At 38.7% G+C, this 21,199-nt stretch overlaps 1 protein-coding gene across 1 annotated transcript in view; it reads left to right on the forward strand.

Moving 5' to 3' along the window:
* Positions 1 to 919: 919 nt before the first annotated feature.
* NAV2 (neuron navigator 2) overlaps positions 920 to 21,199 on the forward strand; it is a gene marked incomplete at its 5' end in the record, with an annotated part of 391,595 nt that continues 371,315 nt past the window's right edge. Inside the window, one exon of the mRNA XM_084263024.1 lies at positions 920 to 994. Coding sequence (XP_084119150.1) covers positions 920 to 994 — 75 coding nt within the window. The remainder of the gene's footprint in view (positions 995 to 21,199) is intronic.

Below are 21,199 nucleotides of genomic sequence, written 5' to 3' on the forward strand. Positions count from 1 at the left end.
ATCTTTGGGCAAGAGACCCTGGAAGAACAGTGAATTTGGCTTTAGGTCCAGAGCTCAAATCTTGGAAGACTGAATTTTGAGTTGATCCTTGTGGGCTGTAGTGGGATCAACTGATCTATGGTGGTGTCATTCTGGGGTGCTTTTAACAAGAAGCCCCGAAAACAAGATAACACTAAATAGGCACCGAAGCCTTTGGAGAGGCTTGGGCGAAGAGTGTGGTGTATACAAAATACGTAGATATTGTATCAGTTCTGACTTGTGGGTTCTGGTGATGGGTAAAGAGTATCAGTAGCTATGTTTCCTTTCAAGCTGGTAAGAAATGCCTTTTTTCCTTCCCTCCCCTCATCCCCCCCCCCCCCCTTTTTAGGTATGTGTTTGAATACATAGAAGAAGATGACAAGCGTGCATGGATGATTTTACGTAATTAACACCTGCTAGATTTGCAAAAGGCAATTATCGCTGTGAAGTGTTTACATTGATTTATGGGAGGAAGGTTGCCCAAGAGAGGGATGCTGATAATATCAACACAGTGGATTAAATGCACATTTACACCTTTATTGACATATAAATTATCCGTGCCAGGAATGCACTGAAAAGGCTGCTGATGGAGCAATAATGTGCCATGAACTACTGGGTTTGGATTCGGCTCTGTCATCCTTCGGTAAGGCACACATAAATGGAAACCTTCATCTGAGCTAAAATAGGATATAGAAGCTCACAGAATGGCTGCTTGTTAAGCTAATGAGCAGTGATGGCAAACAAGAATTTAGAAGGATGATAAAAAACACGGACGAGGTTTGAAGGAATTCTCTTGACTTTTTTAAAAAATATTTTTAGGGTTTTTTTTTTTTGTTGTTGTTCGTACTATGGATTTTTAGGAAAAGCTTAAAGAGGCCGGAAGAGTCTTTGTAGCTGGGAAATGGAACCTGGCTCTGAATCCAGCCAACATCAGAAAAGAAAGCCTGTGACACATGGACTGGAAGATCAAAAAAGGGTAAGTGACAAAAGGCGGAAGCACTTTCTGCTTAAATTGCTGGATGAGATACAAGTGGCAGAATTGTTCCTTATAACTCTTTCATCAGTTGCAGTTGCTGCTTAGCCAGCTGTAGATCTCCTCTCCTGATTTGTATATATAAATTTAAAATTTTATACTTTGATATATTTTATGTGAAATGCTTATATATTTTTAAGTATATAATTTATATTATATATATTTCAAAAGTTTGTCTTCCTCTTCAAGCCTGTTGCAATGTATGGGGCAAAGAGCTGTGGGAAGGGAAAACTGTAGGAGGAGTGAAATAATGGATGAATCACCAGATTTTTTGACTAGCTGTCAATGAAGACGCACAGAGTGTAAATGAGCTATACTGACTCTTACTGAGGCCGGGCAGATGATTGATTTATTGAAACTTTAACTTCTGTGATGATATCATTAGAGAGGTTAAAAAAATTGCTTGCTTGTGATTTGGTGACTAAATTTGCTGAAGATCAAGATCCTTATTGTCCTGATGGTAACATTTGCATTTTACTGTAGCTTCCAGGTGGAACTTTGACTTGAAACAAAATAAAGCGCACAGTGGAGTGTGCTCGATGTCAGCTGTACAAGTGCTTTGTGGAGGCTCTGTCTGCCAAGGAAGTATTTGTATTATTTAATACTGATCGATTGGCATATTAAGTTGACCTAAATGAAGTTGCCATCTTAGAAAAATGTAGCCCATGAACAACTGGGACTTGAAAGTTGTTTTCTTGGCACAAGTCAGGCAAACTGTGAAACTTGACATGTTTCTACTGTATAAATCATTGATATTGTTTTCCATGCAGGTTTGATGAGTGATGATAGATCTTGTGTGTGGAGAGCTCCTTTTTCCTGTAACTTTTACGTATGACTTTTATTACAGTTGAAAAGTGAGTTGGAAAAAAAAAACAACCCACATTGCCTGTCAGTTATTTTCTGGCTGTTCAGCGCTGCTGTCTAATTTCAGGGAGAAGGAGGTTTGTGTCACAATTTCATCGAGTCTGCTGAAGAATAAAAGTGGTTTACTGGTCACCCCATTAGAAATCTAAGCAGCCTGGAAAACTTTCAGAAATTGGATAAAATGCAGCTGTTTCCTTAGAAATGACATTTAGGGAACACTTATTTGGAAAACCAAATAGATGTCCTAGATGTGTCTTAATTGCACCAAGCATGATCTATTAACTGATAAGCTGCCAAGGTCTCCCTTCTGCTTTTTTCAAGGAAGCATTTTGGGACTGAAATAAATCAATAAGGGTTGAAACAAAATCCTTCTATTGACTTAATTTCTGGAGTCTGCTAGTACACTTTTTTCTCCTTAAGTGTACAACATTATACTGCATGTAGGGCGCAATGGGAAAAACATTTGGGACCTGTGACACCAAAGTATACTATAATTGTTCTGATGCACCAAAATTAATATGCAATTATGTCTGTCTTCCTGGCTGATAGGTATAGAAGTCTACATCTCCCATCTGCTCCTGGCTCTGGGTATTTGGTGCACATGTAGTATGGGGCCTCTGAGTGTATAATATAACCCCAAGTGAGGCTCGGTGGCAGCTGGGATAACATCAATTGGTCATGCTTTGCTGACATTAATTTTAACTTGAACTCTAGCCGTCATGGAGATTATTAAATTTATAATGATATATGTAAGATCCATTTTAATGACTCTGCATGCTTGGGTGATCTCTCTCACTTCTGTTTGCAAAACAAGTCTTAATAGAGTATTACATTTCATTTCCTATAGAATTTTCCAGCAAAAGGTTCCTGATGAGAGCTTTGCTTATGCTTGTGTTTACTGGGAGGGGGAAAAAATCCATTTGGGTTTAAAAAAAGTTGTTACAACTCAGTTGTTATTGTGGATTTGAATAACGATATAAACTGTGATGATCTTAAGCTTTTTAATTCTGAGATTTCTGGTTAGGGAAAGGGGGTGCATGATCAAGGGCTATGAAAATTAATCATCAGTAGACACTTCTGTTATTGGAAATGAGCTTGTGCTGGAAGAAACAAGACCGAGCTCATTTTAAACCGGGCATGTGCATTCTCCTTTTTATAACAATATATTTTTATGACTGTGAAGTCAACCGTTGTTTAGTGGCTTTGAAGAAATAAGAAATCACTGTGTATATGTCTTGCCCAAGTAAAATAATAGAAATCTAGGTTTGCATTTCTGGTGTAGGAATAAAGCTTAATTTACTTCCCTCCCACCCCTTCCTTTGGTAAGTGTATTTCTCGGTATCTGTATTGACTAAAGCGAGACGAGATTTACTCTTTGTGCTTATCTTTTAGTGGTACGAGGTTTGGCTTTTTGTATTTTGGCTCATTGTCAAGAACTAGAAACTAGGCTGCGCCTGACATTGCTGACATCAGTAGAAGCAGGTTCTTTTCACTCATCATGGCATTGGCTTTCCAGGCTGAATTTAAGAGGACTCTAGTTATTAATGTTTGGGATTGCATCTATCTATATAATTTATGTTGGCTGTAGTGGGAATTGTGTAGCCAAAGTCCGTGCAGCTTATAATATAAAAGTAAAAAATCTGATTAGGTTTAACAACCATGGAAGTGGACCATCTGAAGGTAGTAGGGTTACTAACATGAATACTAAAGGGACTCAAGTGAGAAAGCCTTTTGCCAGTATATGACCTTGGCAACAAAGTCTGGAAATCCAAGAGCAGTTTAGGTGATATTACAGGCTTGTTGAATTTGTGTGTAGGATATTGTTTTGATATCAAAAATAGATGATTGTTTGTGACTTGAAGAGGAGACTTGAGGAAATCACTGCCAAGCAGGTAAAAATTGCTGCTTGAGTAATCTAGTTAGGCATATTTCAATTGTACAGTTACAAAAATTAAGTACTGCCCTGTGTGTTGATTGCTGCTGTTCTGCTGTTTCTGCTGATGAGCAAAATGGAATTCAGTAGGTTTCTATCCATTCCTACTCCTCCTAATTTCTCATTCAGATTAGTAGCTGTAACTTAGTGGGACATAGTAAAGAAATGTGTAGGTGTAGTAGTGACAGAAGCGTTTTCTGCTTTGCTTGAATGAATCTGCTTTGATTCAACAGTGAGTAAAATATAATTGTGAAGTTAATGTAGACGTTGGAAGAATCTCTGTAAATGAGATTAGAGCTTGTATGTGCTCTGTTATCCAACTAAAATTTTGCTCTAATGAAAACTGAAAATCACAAGATAAACAGAGACTTATTTGTGCCTACCTGGTGTGTTAGACTGGTAGGTTTTAGGAAGGACTGCCTTTGTCACCAGCACAGAAAGCTGTATACTAATATTGCTTGCAGAGGGCTTATAGGTGGCTCGTTGCTTTTGTGTGTGTGTGAGTTCATGGGGTTTTTGGTTTTTTAATGCATGAATAATTGTCACCCTGGACTGTGAACTGTCAACTCAGGCCACCCAGACCGAGGCATAGTGTGTCTGAGACTGGATTCTGTAAAGTTGAATTGAACACTTCCCAAAGTGGTTTTTTTCCCCTCCTCTTTCTACTTCATAGAAAATTCCTTTTTTTTTTCTTTTTTTCCTTTGAATGAAGAATGTGCGAGTTGCAGTTTGGAGTGTTAAAAGCAGACTAGTGGGACATCTCTCTCGATTTGTTTTTATTGAAACAGTTGTTATGATACACATGACTGAATCCATATGCTATAGCTTTCTCTTTCGTTTCTGTTGTTTTTCCTGGGTTATTATGACACACTTCAGGTTTGCTTGAGGATGCTTTGCTGCTACCTTTCTTTCAAAGTCAGGTTAAAGTGCTTAAGTGGTCTCACATGTATTGACCTTCTCATACTGAGAACTTGTGGCGTTTAAAGTGGGGTGAAGTTGGCTGAGTACCATATTTATTAGTAGATTTTTGTGCTAAGACATGAATGCAGTTGTGTTTGAGCCAGTGTGGAAGCACTCAAGTATAACCACTTATAAACTGCAGCAGGGCTTACCTTATGAAATTACAGCAAGCTGCTGTGTGGTGTTTTGATAATGTAACTAACAGGGCTTTTATGGAAAAAGAAGTGCAATAAACATCCACTGAGCAAGAGAATGGAGAAAATGTCATTACCTCTCCTTCATTTTGCAAATATTTAACATCATCTGTAAACACAAGAATCTCTGTAAGATTTTAGTTCCTAGTTATGGAACTTTAGTTCCTAGTTCTTATTGTTGTAATTAAGATTGTTAGTAAATCTCCTTTTAAACCTGCTATTTGGTGGTGATGATCTCTTGAGGTCCCTTCCAAACCCTGCAATTCTGTGAATCACAGAATCAGATTTGGGAGACTTAGTTACATGGATGGTTTTTTGTGATCTGTCCAAGACTTGGCTTCTGCTTTAAGGCCCTAAGTTTTCTGCTTTTAAGATGCTTCTGAAACCCATCTTGTGGATGTGTTATCTTAAACCATTTGTTGTTAAGGAATGGGCTCAAATGAACTTGGCTTCAGATCACTTTAGTGATGCAGATTTGAGCCTTGATGATCATTGCAAGGTCATGAATCTTGCCTGTGGAGCTGGTGTCTGCTGTAATATATGTGTAGTTAAAGGATTTTTTTTGCAAAATTGTTAAAATTAGAGCGTGATTTTTTTTTTTTCCAACTTGTGTAAATTTACATTGGGGTGTGATACAACAGGCCTGAGGTGATATAGAACAATTGAAGATTAGACTGTAAATTATGGAAGTGTAGAGACACTTGGACTCAGATTGCTAAATTCAGTTCTACGTAATTTTGGTTGATCTAACAGAACACTTACATTTTTTTATTTTTTTTTTTTACTCCCACTCTCCCACTCCACCTCCCACCCCCACCTCCTCCCCACCCCCAGCCCTTGAGTGGGAATAAAATAAAATAATGGACAAAAGCCCTCTAGTTACAGAGTCACTTATATATTTTCCTCATCTCAAGTGAAGTTTGTTATCTTGAAAATAAAATCTTTAGTCAAGACAAAATTATCCGAACTTCTAAGGATCTGAAAAATACCCATGTATAAGCACATTGGCACTACAAGACAATGTAGCACACATTTCTAAATCATTTGGGCACACTTTGAAAATTCTGATTTTATGGATGGATTAAATGATGGACAATGTTGGCTTTCCTTGTTAGCAGCAGTTTGAAGCCTCTGTTAGAGGGAGGAAGTAAAGGTGAGAAGGAGATGTGACCAAGTAGGTGAGATCTGCTACTTGTTGTGGCTATGTACTAATGGAATAATTACGAGTGAAATGGTACAAGCGACAGTACTCTGGAAGTGTCTGCTAAAAACATAATACTTCTACAAACTTGCCGATGACACTTTTTTTAGCAGAATTCCCTGCTCTGGATCTTTATCTTAAGGTATGATGGAGCACGGGGATGAATTGTATTCTGTTCAGAAGAGTCTGACGCTTTCCCACCAAGACACACACAAAAAAGCATAAGAATCCTTAATTATTCCTGTAGGTTTATTCCAGAATTCTGGAATGCCTGCCTTGGAAAATGCTTATGTGGAAAACCATTTACACAGTAGGTAAGCACAGATGTAACTTAAGATGGAACTGTACAAAATTGGGTATCAATGATTTCTGTATGCTGTAACTGTTGGACAGTACGGGGGAGTTGATTATTTCCAGCCTCACAGGAGTGAGCGTTAATGTTGGTGAGTACTTTATGGAAGACACCCCTAATACCTGCAAGGACTTCCCTGCTTACGTATACATGTATCATCATAGCATCTAGTTCTAAACTGCTTATTTCCCCTCCTTCTCCTCTAATGGTAGATTAAGAATGAATTGGTGCATTCCACTCGGACAAATCCTATGACAGTCTGTCTGGTATGCTGCACTGCCTGTGGCACTGATCAATAGCTGCTGTTTCAGTGCTGGAGAGAAACCCACTGACAGGATACATCAGCTGGTTGCCTTGTGTGGGGGAAGAAATCCATCCCTCCTTCCAGCTGCTGCTATTCTTGTCTTGGATGACTGCAAGCATTAACGGTCATGAGTTAGTTGGGATATTTTAAATTTAGCCAGGTACCTTGACTATGTGGAAAATCTCCAGTCAGTGGTAGGCTGTATGGAGAAGGTGGTATTGGATATTCAATGCTGTCTTCTCTAGCTGGCTTTGGGGTTCCTTGTCTGGGGCTGGCAAACATGAACGTGGGCTGAGGAGTAAAAGCTCTGAGGCTGGGCTCAGAGCTGCAGCCATCTCTGTGGAGAGGATGCTATAGGGAGCTCTCAGCCTCGAAAGAAATTTCCTGTTGTTACAGGTTGGAGTGTGTGTGTGTGTGTGTGTGTGTGTGTGTGTGTGTGTGTGTGTGTGTGTGTGTGAAAAATACTCTGACTTCTTGTCAGATTCCCAAGTGATCTTGGAAAAATTTCGTCAGCTGTGAAATGTACCTCATCCATCCTTCCCCTTCTTTCACAGTGATTGAGCAGAAATGGCTGTATGTCCCTCATTCTCTCTGTGATTGAGATGTAGCAAACCCATGTTTTCTGTGCCATAGGATGCATTCCCTGTGCTGCGCAGCTTCAGAAGCCAGCCCCGCAATCCTTGCACACGTGAACAGTCCAGCATAAATTACTGCATCTCTTCAAGCGGCTCAGTACTAGTCCAATGTGGGTTTGTTCATTTAATAGGACAGGTGTCTCTTAGTCTGTTACAGAAAAGCTACAAGTAGGTAAGCATTAGGGGTTGTGTTTTTAATTATTTTTATAAAGCAAGTGTGACTTTCAGATAGTATACACTAGAACTCATTAGCATGTAGTTTCCTGCACACCTCTTTAGAAAAATGTTCATTATTATGCAAATGGCTAGCCTCTGGCTTTGAATTAATTGTTATATGGAATAATGTGTGGGCCATGGTATTAAATTCTTCAAAACCTAAATATCTGGGAAATTCATATCTGAGAGTCAGATATTGTCTCTTGTGATGTCTGTGCCTGGAAGCAAATTTGATATCCCTGAGGTCCACTGTCTATTTTGATACTCCTGGTGATCGGGTTGGTAGGAAAGGGAATGGGAAGGAGTGTGTAGGAAATAGTCTCTGTGGTAATTCTGACTTATTTACTAATTTTAAGGCATATTGCAAAGCTAAGAGAACCTCAAGGGCTCTTCTGAAAGAGGAGCATTAGGGAGAGACAGACATGCATTTGTCAGTGTTTATTTTTAGGCATTGAGTGTTAGGGTTTTTTCTGGTTGATTATAGTCTATTTTGACACATGTGGTATAGATTTATTTATGCTTGCTTACTACAGCAATGCACAAGAACATTAAGAAACAAGTTGTAGTGACCACTTCCAGTAGTGGTAAAACTCTAGTGTATTCTTCAACAAAGAAATTAGGCTTCTGTGTTAAGGTGTAGATCAAGTAGTAAAGAAAACTTAAAGCATATTGACTGGTGCAGTCTGTGGATCTGTAATAGGTTTCAGCACAGATGAAGGAGCTTTTAGCAAGAGTAAGAAATGCGTGTTTCCTAGCTGTGTTTTTCTCTGTAAAAAGCATCATATGTCTGTATATACTTTCAAGTTCATATATTATTTTCAAAGGATTGCTAAAAGCAATACTTAGAATGTAGCAGAACCTCATAGTAAAATAGCTGAGTTACAGATCAAAGCCAATACTTCCTTCTAAAATTGTTCAAGGTTGCATTGATCTAACTCTAAAATAACTGGGAGAAGACTGCTGGTCTAAGTGATCTTAAACTATTCCCCCAACCTGAAATGCCCTTGTAGTGCAGTATATTCGTATTCTTTATCTTCTCTAGATCAAGTTGTAAATTCCCTTTTCCTTGCAGAGAGAAACTGGAAGAGATAGTACATCTTTGAGTCCCTTGCCTTTTCTTGCACTATGTTCTTTGCCTGCCAGACAGCTCACTCCTTATTTCTGCTCTCTTTTTGGCAATGCAGTGTAACCCAAAGGTAAGATGTGATAGAGGGCAACCACCTGAGGCGGAAACGGCATGCAATAGGGTTATGGGGTAGATGGGGCCAGTGCAGGTACCTAGACCTTTCTTCCATTCCTCAAGAGTTTACTGCAGCTTCTGATGGGAACCTGACCTGCCTTTGAGAGTCTTCTGAAAGGCTTCTGCAACACTCCCATGGCAGCAAAACTCACTGGGAGAATGATCTTTGGGATTTTTTTTTTCCCCTTTCCAGAAGACTGTCATTCATCTTTGGAAAGGAATGATCAGCCTTACAAATTAGCTTGTCCTTGCAGCATTAGGAAGAAATAGCACGGTATTGAAGACTGTGATTCTTTTTCTTGCTAACAGAATATGATGCGTGGATGTCTCTTGAGGCTATCACACATTGATGGTAATAAATGTGTACTCAGACTTGTGTAGCTATTTTTAAAGTGTTCAGCACTAGAAAAGGAGTTGTATTCAAGGGAGCTGAGGGGCAAGGGAGTATCTTCCGAGATCTGATAATAGAGCAAGTTGAGAAATCGATAGAGACAAGGTAAGCTTGTTATGAAAAAAAACCCTCATTTATAGGTGGAAAACTGGAACTCTACGTGCTGCAAGCATTCTGCTTGCAGTTTATTTTCACAAGTCTTTCAGATCTTCACTGCGATGATAGCAGAAACTATTAGATCTTCAGTAACTCAGAGGATTTGTTTTGGATAAACAACACACATCTGATACAACTACTCCAAAAGTGTAACAAGGCAGATGGAATTGTCTGTGTTACTTGAGTGAATTCTCCAATTTAAATTAATTAATTTTTTTGGTTTTTGGCCATGTCGTGTCAAGCCAGGTAACAATTTTTTAAGTGACTTGAATTTACTACTGCAACATTCGAAATTTCTGAGCAAATCCTGTGAACACAGTAGAAAAAAGAGAGATTAGAAACTAGAGAGATTACAGAATTGGTAGCTTTTGGAGAAGGAAAGTCAGATTGTAGTTAAAATTTCTGAGAGGTGGTCAGGAGCTGGGCTTAAGTTCATTGTTCCATTGGTTCACAACATGAATGCTAAAACCAACCAACAAAAACTAGACAGAGGTAGTTCAGCTAGGGAAAGCATGCTGTTCTTTCCCTATCAGCCTTGATGAAAGTCCATGCAGGATATTAGAAATGAGTGAAAGTTGCAGTGGTTATCTGTTAGTTACATAAAATAGGCCTTAATTCACATCCTAGTGAAGAGGGAAAGCATTGCCAAAAGAGATCTTTCTTTCAGGCATTTAATTTTAGCACGTTGTTTGGTACTTACTGCACTCCATCATTGCAGAACTCATGTCTATCTTGTGCACCATGGTAGGTTTTTTGTTGTTTTTTAATTTGTCTTCTAAACATGCATTGTTTTACTTCATACACTGACTTCCAGAGCTCAAGCTTGGCAACAGCAGTAGCCTGTCTACCGGTTCCTTTTGCATTTAAGGTGCTTGACTCAATAAAAGGAAGATAAGTTATAGCATGTATGTGTTAGGACAGGAATAAAAACGTCATGAATATTTATAAGGTAGAAAAAATAAATATGTGGAGGTATCATTTAAAACTCAAATGATATGACATAATAGGCTACCTGGCAGAGGATGAAAGTTGATTATGGAATAGAGTTTTCATCTTGTATAAACTATGTTGGACTTTGCAATACAGCACACTTAAGTGCTAAAATAGATGGAAGAATGTACAGACTGGGCTATTCCTAGAGAGGCAGATAATTTGAACTTTAAATCTTGATGGTGGGTGGTCTACTTATTCATTATATTTAGAATAACTCAGTCTAAAATAGAGGTGTTTAATGTCTTGACAGAATCAACATAAACTGGAACTTGCATGTTGCATAATGACAGTGTTGTAAATGCTGCTCATGTAATTAGGGAGGCAATGTTACTGATAGATAAGGTGTTAAATACAAATATGCATAGTTCTCCTATCCTACCACATGTTTTTTGTGATGGAAGTTTATCAGATATTGTGAAGGACATATGCCTCAATCTTTCCTATCTATAATGGAGTAATGGTGACTTTGCAGAGTAAAGCATCTCTAAATGACAGAATTGAGTTAAAAGAAAATCTAGGGGTTTTAACCTACATTGCAATCAATAACATCTTGTTGATAGTCTTCTTCACTTACCTGCCTTTATTTCATTTGCAGGTAAAACATTTTCAGCTTGTGGATGTAGCTATTAGATTTTTCTGTGTGTATAAATATATCGCTCTCTAGAATAGAATATTAATTTCTGGTAATCAGGAGTAATAGGAGGAAAAATGTAGCTCTGGTTCCTGAGCAGCATGTGAAGTGCTGAGGTATAAAAACAAAGCCTAGCTCCTTTGCTCCCTGTGTTGCTATTGCAGGATCTGAATTTCAAGCGCTGCAGTCAGGTTGTAGCAATTTGCCCACCCTGTTTATCCTCCAATAGCAAGAAGCATATCTGGAGCTTTATTAAAAAGCCCAAACAAGGGAAAGCCCTTAAGAATCTGAGGGTCTGTAACGGATTGGACTGCTTGCTCTGCTGTTGCAGATTTGCCTTTCAACAGCAAACATGTCCTTTGGATGACTCCTTCCGTGTTGCCTTGCGTGGATGAGAATATCTGACACACATAGCCCCCAGTAAAGGATTCCCCTTGGATAAAGATAAACTTAACTTTATTTAATGGGGGTTGTGTGTTGTTTTCAGATTAATCGGGCAGGCAGCATGGCCCCTTGTAGCTCCTAGGCAATGTGGCTCCAAGCTCTCCTCAGCTGATCTCAGAATCAGGGAGAAGTAGAAAGGTGATGAAGGACAGGAAGGTGGAGGAGAACTGTGCCTTGTTCTTGCTTTTTCTTCTCTTCCTGTGAGTTCTGTCAATGTTGTTTTGGTTTTGTTGGTTTGTTTATTTGGGATTTTTTTTTCTGTTTGTGTGTTTTATTGCTGTAAGTAAAACAGAAGCCTGAAATAATCTTTATGAATTATGAGAAATACTTGTTCTAGTCTTGCACACCTACACAGGGTAACAACATGAAAGCAAATTGAGGGTGGCAAGGTGCTGGAACAGGCTGCACAGAGAGGTGGTGGATGCCCCATCCATGGAGGTGTTCAAGGCCAGGTTGGATGGGGCCCTGAGCAACCTTGTGTAGATCCAGGCCTGGAGGTTGGTGGCCCTGCCTGTGGCAGGGGGGTTGGAACTATATGATCCTTGGGGTCCCTTCTAACCCAGACCATTCTAAGATTCAAATATAATGTAAGCATTCACCTTGTATGAGGAAGTCTGCTTAAAATTTGAATTATATGCTTGTCCTTATTTCTAAACCCCACCCCCCCAAAACACAAAACCAACAAACAACTGAAAAACCCCCAACCAAACCCAAACCCCAAAATACAAGTCTGTAAATGACTGCTACTTTTCCACAGGTGGCTTTTTTTGTGTATGAAAATGCAAAGTGCAAAGCTGTTTTGTCTGTACAGCATTTTGATATGTTCTGCAAATAGCGACTGGGCAATGGATGCAGAGAGACAAGTCCCCCAAAACCAGAGGTGCATGTGAAATGAAGCCTGCTGTGAGCCTGCTCTTGCCCTGCTCAGTGCTCCCGTGGAGCAAGGACAGCCAAATAACCTCTAATTTGCATCAGCTGTACACATTGCCAATGATGTTGAAACAGTAACTGCTCTCCTCCTCTATTCCCTGTCATTTCTTCTGCCTTAAGGTGATGTGTCATGACTGATAACACTTGCTGTGCGATAAGTGCCAGTGACTATGAAGTACAGAAGGACTTTATGATCAAGAATTTGGTCTGAGATGCTTTGAATGTCTCTGAAGAGGTGCATGTATAAACCATTTAAACATGCTAATTAGCTTATCTTACTGGGTATCTTCAAAGCAAACCTCTTATTTCACAGGTTTTGTGATTTTTGGATGAGGGAGAGGTGTAAAGGTCTCTGTGAACTACAGTAGCAGTTATGATTGCACCTTCTACAACAAGCTTTTTCAAATATGCAGAGTAAAATTATTTTTTTATAATGCATCTTTTGTGAGTGGTTAGAAGAGGACAGAGTCTATCCTTTCTGGGCCCTGGCAAGTACCGTGCATATCACCATTAATGTTGGTAGATGTACTTTGTTTTCTTAGCAGTTCATCAGGCTTCCATCTCTTCCTGAGGTCAGGAAGCCAACCCTCTGTCCCTGAAGAACCTCGATATATACTATTAACAACCTCACGCTGCATGAAGTGCTCCAGAGTGTATTGTAACTGCTGCCCTAGCCGGTCAGTTGGGGATGTGCCTTTTGAAGAGAGGTAATACAAAGACTGTTAGTGTGGTCCTCTGAGGATAGAACAGGATGTAATTATGTTTCTTTAAAGCTTGCATGTGTTTTTAGCCAACTTAAAGGATGTCCAGATATCGTGCCTGAATTCTTTTGGGAGATTGCAGTGACTTCAGAATAGTATGATGCTAAAGTTGTTCTATTGCAAGTCAATTCCTATAATGAACTTTATTGATATCCTTTGTTGCCAATTAGGTTAGTAATCTAGAGTGCTTTTTACATTATTACAGCTAATTTCTATTTTTATATACTTTCTTACTAAACTAGAATGTGGACTCCAATTTAAGTTTTCTGGGTTTTTGTGGCAACTGAATAATGAAAGTGTCAGTCTTCATTTCTGTTTAATGGCTTGATGAAGACTGTTTGTTTCTGTAATATAATGCTTTCCTCTTTGCAGATAGTGTCAAAGACAACATAAAACAACATTGTTACTGTTTAATAGCATAGTTTAATCTTCAGTGCCTGAGAGGAAAACATGACCATGCACTTTAGCGAATTATTTGTAATCAAGTCTTCGACTCCGCTATCTCGACTTACTGTGTGTCTACAATCCAAGCACGTTGTCAGCCATAATTCATTGCCACATATGCTATGTTAACGGTGAACATTGTGCCGTTAAACCCTTTTGAAATCAAGTCTTCCATGAGGCAGATCTAGGCAGCATGTCAGATGTTTGAGTGTTGAACTTTGGAAGCCAAATACTATTCATAACCATTGATGATAACTTAATATCTGTGTTGGTTTTTTTCTTTTCTTTTTGGCTACCTGCCCAGAATCTATAATGATGAGTAGTTATCATAGCAACCTTTCACATTGTTGACAGTGATTAATAACATGTTGTGCACACTTCCATTGCATCAAACACCATTTTTTTGGGTAATGGGAAAAGAATATCTAATTAGGGAACTAATTAGTAGTTTACAATCTGATTTTTATGTAGTTATGGAAGTATTAGATTGTTACATTAATTTCTATCAGTTTCCCAGTGTATAGTGACTGAAATACGAGCATATGAACACAGAAGTTATTTTTAAAGGATTTTACTGAGAGGAAGAAAATAATCTTTGAAATCACTAGATGCCTCATATACCCTTTTTAATATTAAATCATGAAGTGATGAAGACAGCAAATGCTTGCAAAAGTGAGATGACTGCAGCTTGGAAATTTTTTTTGTAGGAATAAGTGCTTGATATTGCCAGTGTGTGCACTGATAAGCGCTCAATATGAGGTTCTTATCTCTCGGTGTATAAAAGGTGTAAAACCATGATTGGAAATTGAAAGTTGGGTACTATTCTCATACTTGGGTATCTTTCAATTACACTCCCTGTAGTTGTCATAATTCTTCAATTGTTGATATTTAACCTGAAGCTTAGTTTGTTGGGTGTTTTGTTTTCCTTTCTGATACACAGAGGTGTTCTCTGCTTCAGTATTACCTGCTCTCGAGAAACTGAACTGTAGGTTTGTCACCTATGCTGATTTTCCACACCTTTTTTGTTGTTTGTGTTTTTTTTTTTTTCCCCTGAAACAGTAGCTTTTCTACACTTTGTGTAATTGTCTATTCAACTTCTTCACCTTTCAGGATACAAGGTGTTTGACTGGGTTTTGGATTTTTTTACAGCTGACTGTTTAGTAATGCATAGCCTGTAGTTGTGCTGTGATGTAGATAGTATCTATGTGTATATATATTAATTTCTATTCACGTGGTTAAAGCTTGACATATTTAACGGCTTGCTTTCTGTTTTGTGTCATGGTTACTTCATTAACCATGTTGAATTATGCTATAAATGTTTGGAGGAGCCCAGTCTTTGTAGTCATTCTCTGTGGGGAATTTGCATTGAAATTGATGGGTGATCTGGGTGTAGAAAGGCTGCTTGAGTGGGCATCATCTGCTCTTTCAGGCAGGCAGGCTTAAGTGGTAGAATATGCATATATTTTTAACTGCTAATGTACTGCAGTCAAGGAGATGCTTCCGTTGGTGATGTAAGTGAATACTCCAGAAAAGCTCTGGAGAAAAGTACGGGCCAAAAGAGAAAATGCAAGAATATTTCAGTAAAACAAAATAATGCGGGGGTGTTGATGGGAGGGATGCAAGCTCAATGAAAGAGGATTGAGGCTGTGGAAAAAGCCTTTCCTTTGCTCCTTCCTCTTAAGTGTTTTGAGCCTATTATGAATATTGTATTAAAGATGACATATTCTAAAGGTTTGCTCTAGAGCTGCCATATGCTGGGATTACATGCTTGTGTAGAGCTGCAGGAACAAAGGAAATACTTTTTAAAAAATAATTTAAACAGAATCACACCACAGTGAAAATCTTTACACAAAGAAATGCAAATGACAAAGAACAACAATATAAATTTGCTCCCTTTTGTTTCCTGCAGCCTTGGAAACGAAAGGTTGCTGAATCACAAATCTTGCGACAGGCAAAGAGAAAACACAGTTGGAAGAAGTTAGTTTTACAGGCACCCAGCAACAGCTGAGAAAAATACAGCGGTTTCACTAAAAATGATACAAATTGCTATTTACACTTACATGGACTGTTTGGCTCTGACCTGCGTTTCAGAAGTATACACAAAAGGACAATGAAAACCTGTATTAAATTGCTGAACAGTCAACATTTAACAAATTGCATCCTTGCATCTTGTTACATCCCACAACCTTCATCCTTCCATTTGTCTAAATAGATGGTGAGATCTCGGGGACGGGGCCTCCGTTATTTCTTCTGGGAAAGGTATGCAGCAAACTTAAACCATAAATAAAAGGCAGTGATCTTGCCCAGATCTTCCTGTCCATAAAGTTATGGTAGCATTTTAGTAATAGTAATTCTTGGTTCTTTCTTTCTCTGTTGAGGCTGTGAAAATAGAGAAGCAAGAAGCTTGGCGCAGTACAGCTCTGTGATGGCCTACTGTGTTTCTGGGTGTGCTCTTCCCGGTTTTTAGATGAGACAAATTAGCTGTTTTAGTACCGCCCTACCTCAGCGGTCCATCCAAGACTAAGCAATGATGCACAGTAACTAGTGAAAGAAATGGGGAAAAAAGCCGAGGTATTTCTGATTTAGTTGGTTTTCAGTAGAGGGAAAGGGCTTGTAGTCTTTTTTGCAATTGAATTAGTATTATTGCAGACTGACAGTGGTGATATGAAGGCCTGTGTTACTTCCTGAGGTATTTGGGATTCATCTGTTGCATCTTCCTATTCTGCTGTGAGTTTCCATATGTGATCAGTGGAAGAAGAATTTTCTGTTTGACAATAGTAAAGTCCTGTGATTATGCTAATTCACTCTAAAGAAAACTGGATTTTCTCATTTAATGCCTTGCATAAGGTACTTTATTTTGCTCTTTGTTCATTTTAAACTTGTACCTGAGGTATCGTTGCCATTTTAGTCCCAGGCTAAGATCCTAAAATATGCATAAAGGATACAAAGGTATGTGATGCACAGTGATCTGTGCACATGCTGAAGACCAGCTAGTATGCAAACAGGAAAAATACTTTCATAAACCACTTGGGTTTTCCAGTCCTGCATTTCCAAAGATGTACTTTCCCCAGCAGTACAGTCATTTGCCATTAAGAGCTTGGAGGTGAGGAACGATGCACAGAGTAACATTGGAAGTCCTGTGAATATCAGCCATGAAACAGTCCACATCTTCTTCCATCAGGAATATTCAGATTTTCATGGAATTGCTCAGATGTGAATACTGTTCTGCATGGGAGCAAGTCAGAAAGTGTTTTGGAAACCAGGATTGGCCTATTGCACTGTATCAGCAGATTGCATGATGGTCATGTTCCTTTGGATGGAATACTAGGCCTTTTCAAGTTCATAGCTTAGTCTGAAGCACTCATATTCAGTTGAAAAGGTTCCTTATCAGAAAGGGAATTGCTAATTTGTGATATTGATTCTGAGAGGTTTTTTAAAAAATAATAATTCTTTGTTTTCTTAATGAAGCCAAGGGATGGACGAGTGTGATGCCACTGGAAAATGAGCACTGTGACTATTGCCAATTTGAGCTTTCAGATGGTTGCACTAGAGGTAACTCTCCTAGTAGAAAAACTTCTGTGCATTATTGTTTATAGTATTTCACCACATAAAGGAATCCCTTTTAATACAATGAGTTCATTTAAAATATATCCTGGTGAGAGAGGAATGGAAAATCCAGTTAATACCGAACTGTCTTCTACTTGCTTAACCTGTATGGTTGGTAGCTGAAATACCTGTTTTGGGCAAGAACAACCTGTATGACTTGTCTTTGAACACACACACGAACACACACACACACACACACACACACACACACACACACTTCGAAAAAGTTTAATTGACTAATACATGTTTTGATCAGGTTCCCCATCAGATTCTTGTGGCTATCCTCTCCTGTTCTAACACATAGACTGTGCTCCTCTGTTGCTGTTTAGTGATGAGGTCTAGTGCAGGCATAGGGCTGCTTGGGCTGGGGCTTGGGGGCTGCTAGGATAAAGCCAGAAAAAGTGGTTTCTGGGCCATCTGTTGCCCTGCTTGATGCAAACGTTGGCTACTTTGAGATCAGATTAAAAGTTTATCCCTCAAATTCTTTCTTGATGGTATTTTGGTTTTATTGGATCCTCATTCTGGACCTTTGAGTGATGATAGCAAATATTTGATTAAGTATCACTGGAAGTACTAGGATGAAGTGTATAGAGATACAAGACCATACACTTCATCTGTGAAATAAGGTCTTTTGAAGTACCCCTGAATTCCACAGGTCACTTGGTGCCTATAATTCCATGGCTAGGTAATGGCACAGAACCACCACATCAGAGCCTAATTAGCATTTCCCTTTTTATCACCTTTCATTTAAGCCTCGTTAGATGTTTTGCCTGTGTCTGCTGGTGCAGCTGAATGAAGGGCACAGCAGTGTTTGCAGTCATTCCTCTTATATGTGGTTACAGCTGTATCTTCAGAGATGCTTAACAACTTCTGGTGAAACTTCTTTCGTCTTTTTCCTCGTGCTACAAAACACTGTATTACTCCTGTGCACCAGAAGTTGTTTGGCTTGTGTAAATTGATTTTTTTCCCAGGTGAAATTAAAATGGTGGCTTTCTAGAAGAAAAAAATTGCTGAGGTTTCACTTGATTTACATGACTTTTTATAAAAGCGTTTTGATCAATAAGAACATGGACGTTGTGGTACATAAGGGCTTTCTCATACAAGCATGGAAGATCAATATGTTACTTATTGAGATCTTCTGGATGTTAATGCTTGGTTTACTAACAGAAAATAACAAGCAACTAATATGGATATTATATGGAATTCTATTGCATGTCCTTAGCATTTCAGTTCATATCTAAGGCAGACCTGTAATGTGCTTGCGCACTAGGCTGGGTGCCGCTCTGGTTGGGAGTTGATAGCTGTAGGGAGGTGTGAGCAGCGCAGGTACCTGCAGACATGGCTGGTAGGCTGTATGCCAAAATGTGGTTTTGTCTGGGCACAGCAGCAGAGACCTGCATGGCTCATGAAGAGGGATCTGTCAAAAGAATGAAACAGTCAAGTATAAGGGGAAATGTTTATAATATACTAAACTGGTGTGTGTATGCACACAAATACATGTTTACTGCACAAATCAGAAGTATGAACCCCCCTATTCTTCTATAAATATTTGTATGTTTCAGCCCTTCATTGTGGTTTAAAAATATGTAATCAACCATAGCAAATAGTCTTTTTTTTCTTTAAGCCCTTGACAGACATTGCCAAATGATTATATTTACCAGCTGTTCTAAATAGCAGAAGAAATAATGAGCTTTAAAAAAAGTCAGAAAATCTTAGCTTCTTATTCCTCATTCAAGTGTCACTAGAAGATTTGGACAGTTACTTGGTAATTAATTAACTATTTATTTTAGAGGTTGTAGTTGCAGTGAAAATAGCACACTTAAATGGCAAGTTCGTACTTCAAAATATCTTGCATCTTTGTTTTGAGGGAAGACAGTTGATCTCTGGTCTTGTAAACCACATACACAGTTAAGAGACAAATATGTCATAAAAATAGAAAAATGCTCGAATTCCACTTCTTCCCCAAATTAAGAAACTCTAGTATCCTTAATGATAGGTTTTATAGGTTTCTTCTGTGCAGTTGGTTTCATGAGGCTTTGTTTCTGATTATTTTATTTGAGATCTAAAGCTTGGTTCGAAAAGCATATGTGCAATAGAACCCACCTTTGTGAAGAAAGCAGTGATGTTGTGCTATGACCTATTCTTGGCTGTACTTCTATTCTAGAAACTCTGGTGGGGTGTTTGGGTTGTGGCTTCTGAAAAGCTTGTGGCTTTTTGAAACTTCCTTCCATATTAAGTTAGCTTCTCATTGTAAATATTAACACCAGCTGTATTGGTGTTCATTGAGAGCAAGACAGTGTAATCAGAAGCTTATGGTTCATAGTAACTTTTCTAAGCTTCTCAGTCATGTTCTCAATGATGAATAATAAACCCAAAGTTTAAAAGGTTAAAATAACTCTTATTACAGTGGTCCTAGATGTCTAGACAAATTGTGAAGCTTATTCACAGAAAGGCACGTAGTTCAAGTGACTAAGTTGGAGAAGTGTCTCTATGGTAGGTCTTTCTTGCTATAGGCAGTTCAAGGTAAAGAATGTTATTTCAGTAATTCTTTTCCTATTTTCAAGCAGTTAGATCTCTATTTCTGCTGGTACTGGGGACTTTTGTTGTGTGGTGGTTTTTGTTTGTTTGTTGAGGGTGTTCGGTGTTTGTTGGTAGTTCCTTGTCCCTGGTGTTTCCCTTGCCTTTATTAGCAAATACAGAAAGGTTGGCTGGATTATTTGGTCTTCTGCTTGTTCTGTGTCACTGATAGTTTTGCTCATGGGGGAGTATGCAAGCTCTTCCTGTAAATAGAAAAATGCCCAATTGAAGAGATGGGAGAACCAATCTTATCTGTAAGGTAAGGTCAACGATGGCTATTTAATAACAGTCTAGAAAGTAAACCAATGTGTGTGACTTGTTTTGGTATGTGTTTTCTGTGAAGTTTCTTGTGCTGCACCATTGATTTTCTGTTTATGTCTGTCTTGTCTGATACTTAAGGGCAGTTCAGAAGCTGTTTGGTTTTGGGGTTGCTTTTTTTTTGGCTACCACCGTGTACTGGCTGTAGTTACATGTGTGGTTTGTGGGGTCCTTGTTTGTAGTTCCTTTTTTACGTTTTGTGTCATAAGTACCTGTAGTAGCTTACACTTATTTCAGCCCCCAGCAAGGACTAAGACTTTGTCTTGCTCCTTCTGGGAAGAATTTCCTGTTCCTAGGGGGATTAAGACATAAAATCATAGAATTGTCAAGGTTGGAAAAGACGTTCAAGACCACATATTCCTGCCAGGTTGTCTCTCTTAGATAAAACTGCTACTCTTTTGATAGTTAACCATATAAATGTGATTGTGGAACAGGGACTGGCCTTGGACATAATTAAAGGATCCAAGTTTTATCTAAAATGTTTCTTCTGTGGGAGAGACAGTCAGAACTGGGCTGGTGTGTTTGTTGTGCATTTTTATTATCTTTCCAAAATGTGCTGAATTACGAATCTGGAACACCCTCAGTATTCCTCTTTGCACAACAGTGATTTAAAGTAGGGTAAATGCCCTACTTGCTTTTGTTTTTTTTATGCTTATTTAAGATAAATTGTGCTTCTGTCTGGCATAACTGTGCACTTGAAGATCAAATGTACAGATTGAAGAAACTTCTGAAGCTGCTCTTAAACCTTGTAACTGTAGTCACTCCAGCTGTCAAGTAAAAATAATTATTTCTCCTCACAGGAGTTAAAATAGCTTTGCTGGTGGAAAAACTACGAGCAAGAGCAATATAATTGGTTTGGAACCCTGAGGTTTTTTATTTAGTGAGCTTTCGTAGTTATGCTGCTGTTGTAAGGCTTATCTGTGTGTTGGATCCCAAATGTGAAATGAATAGTCCTTTGTGTAAACACAAATAGATAAAATTTTATCACTGAGTACAGC

Source organism: Gallinula chloropus, assembly GCF_964237585.1.
Source record: "Gallinula chloropus genome assembly, chromosome: 4".
NCBI lineage: Eukaryota > Metazoa > Chordata > Aves > Gruiformes > Rallidae > Gallinula > Gallinula chloropus.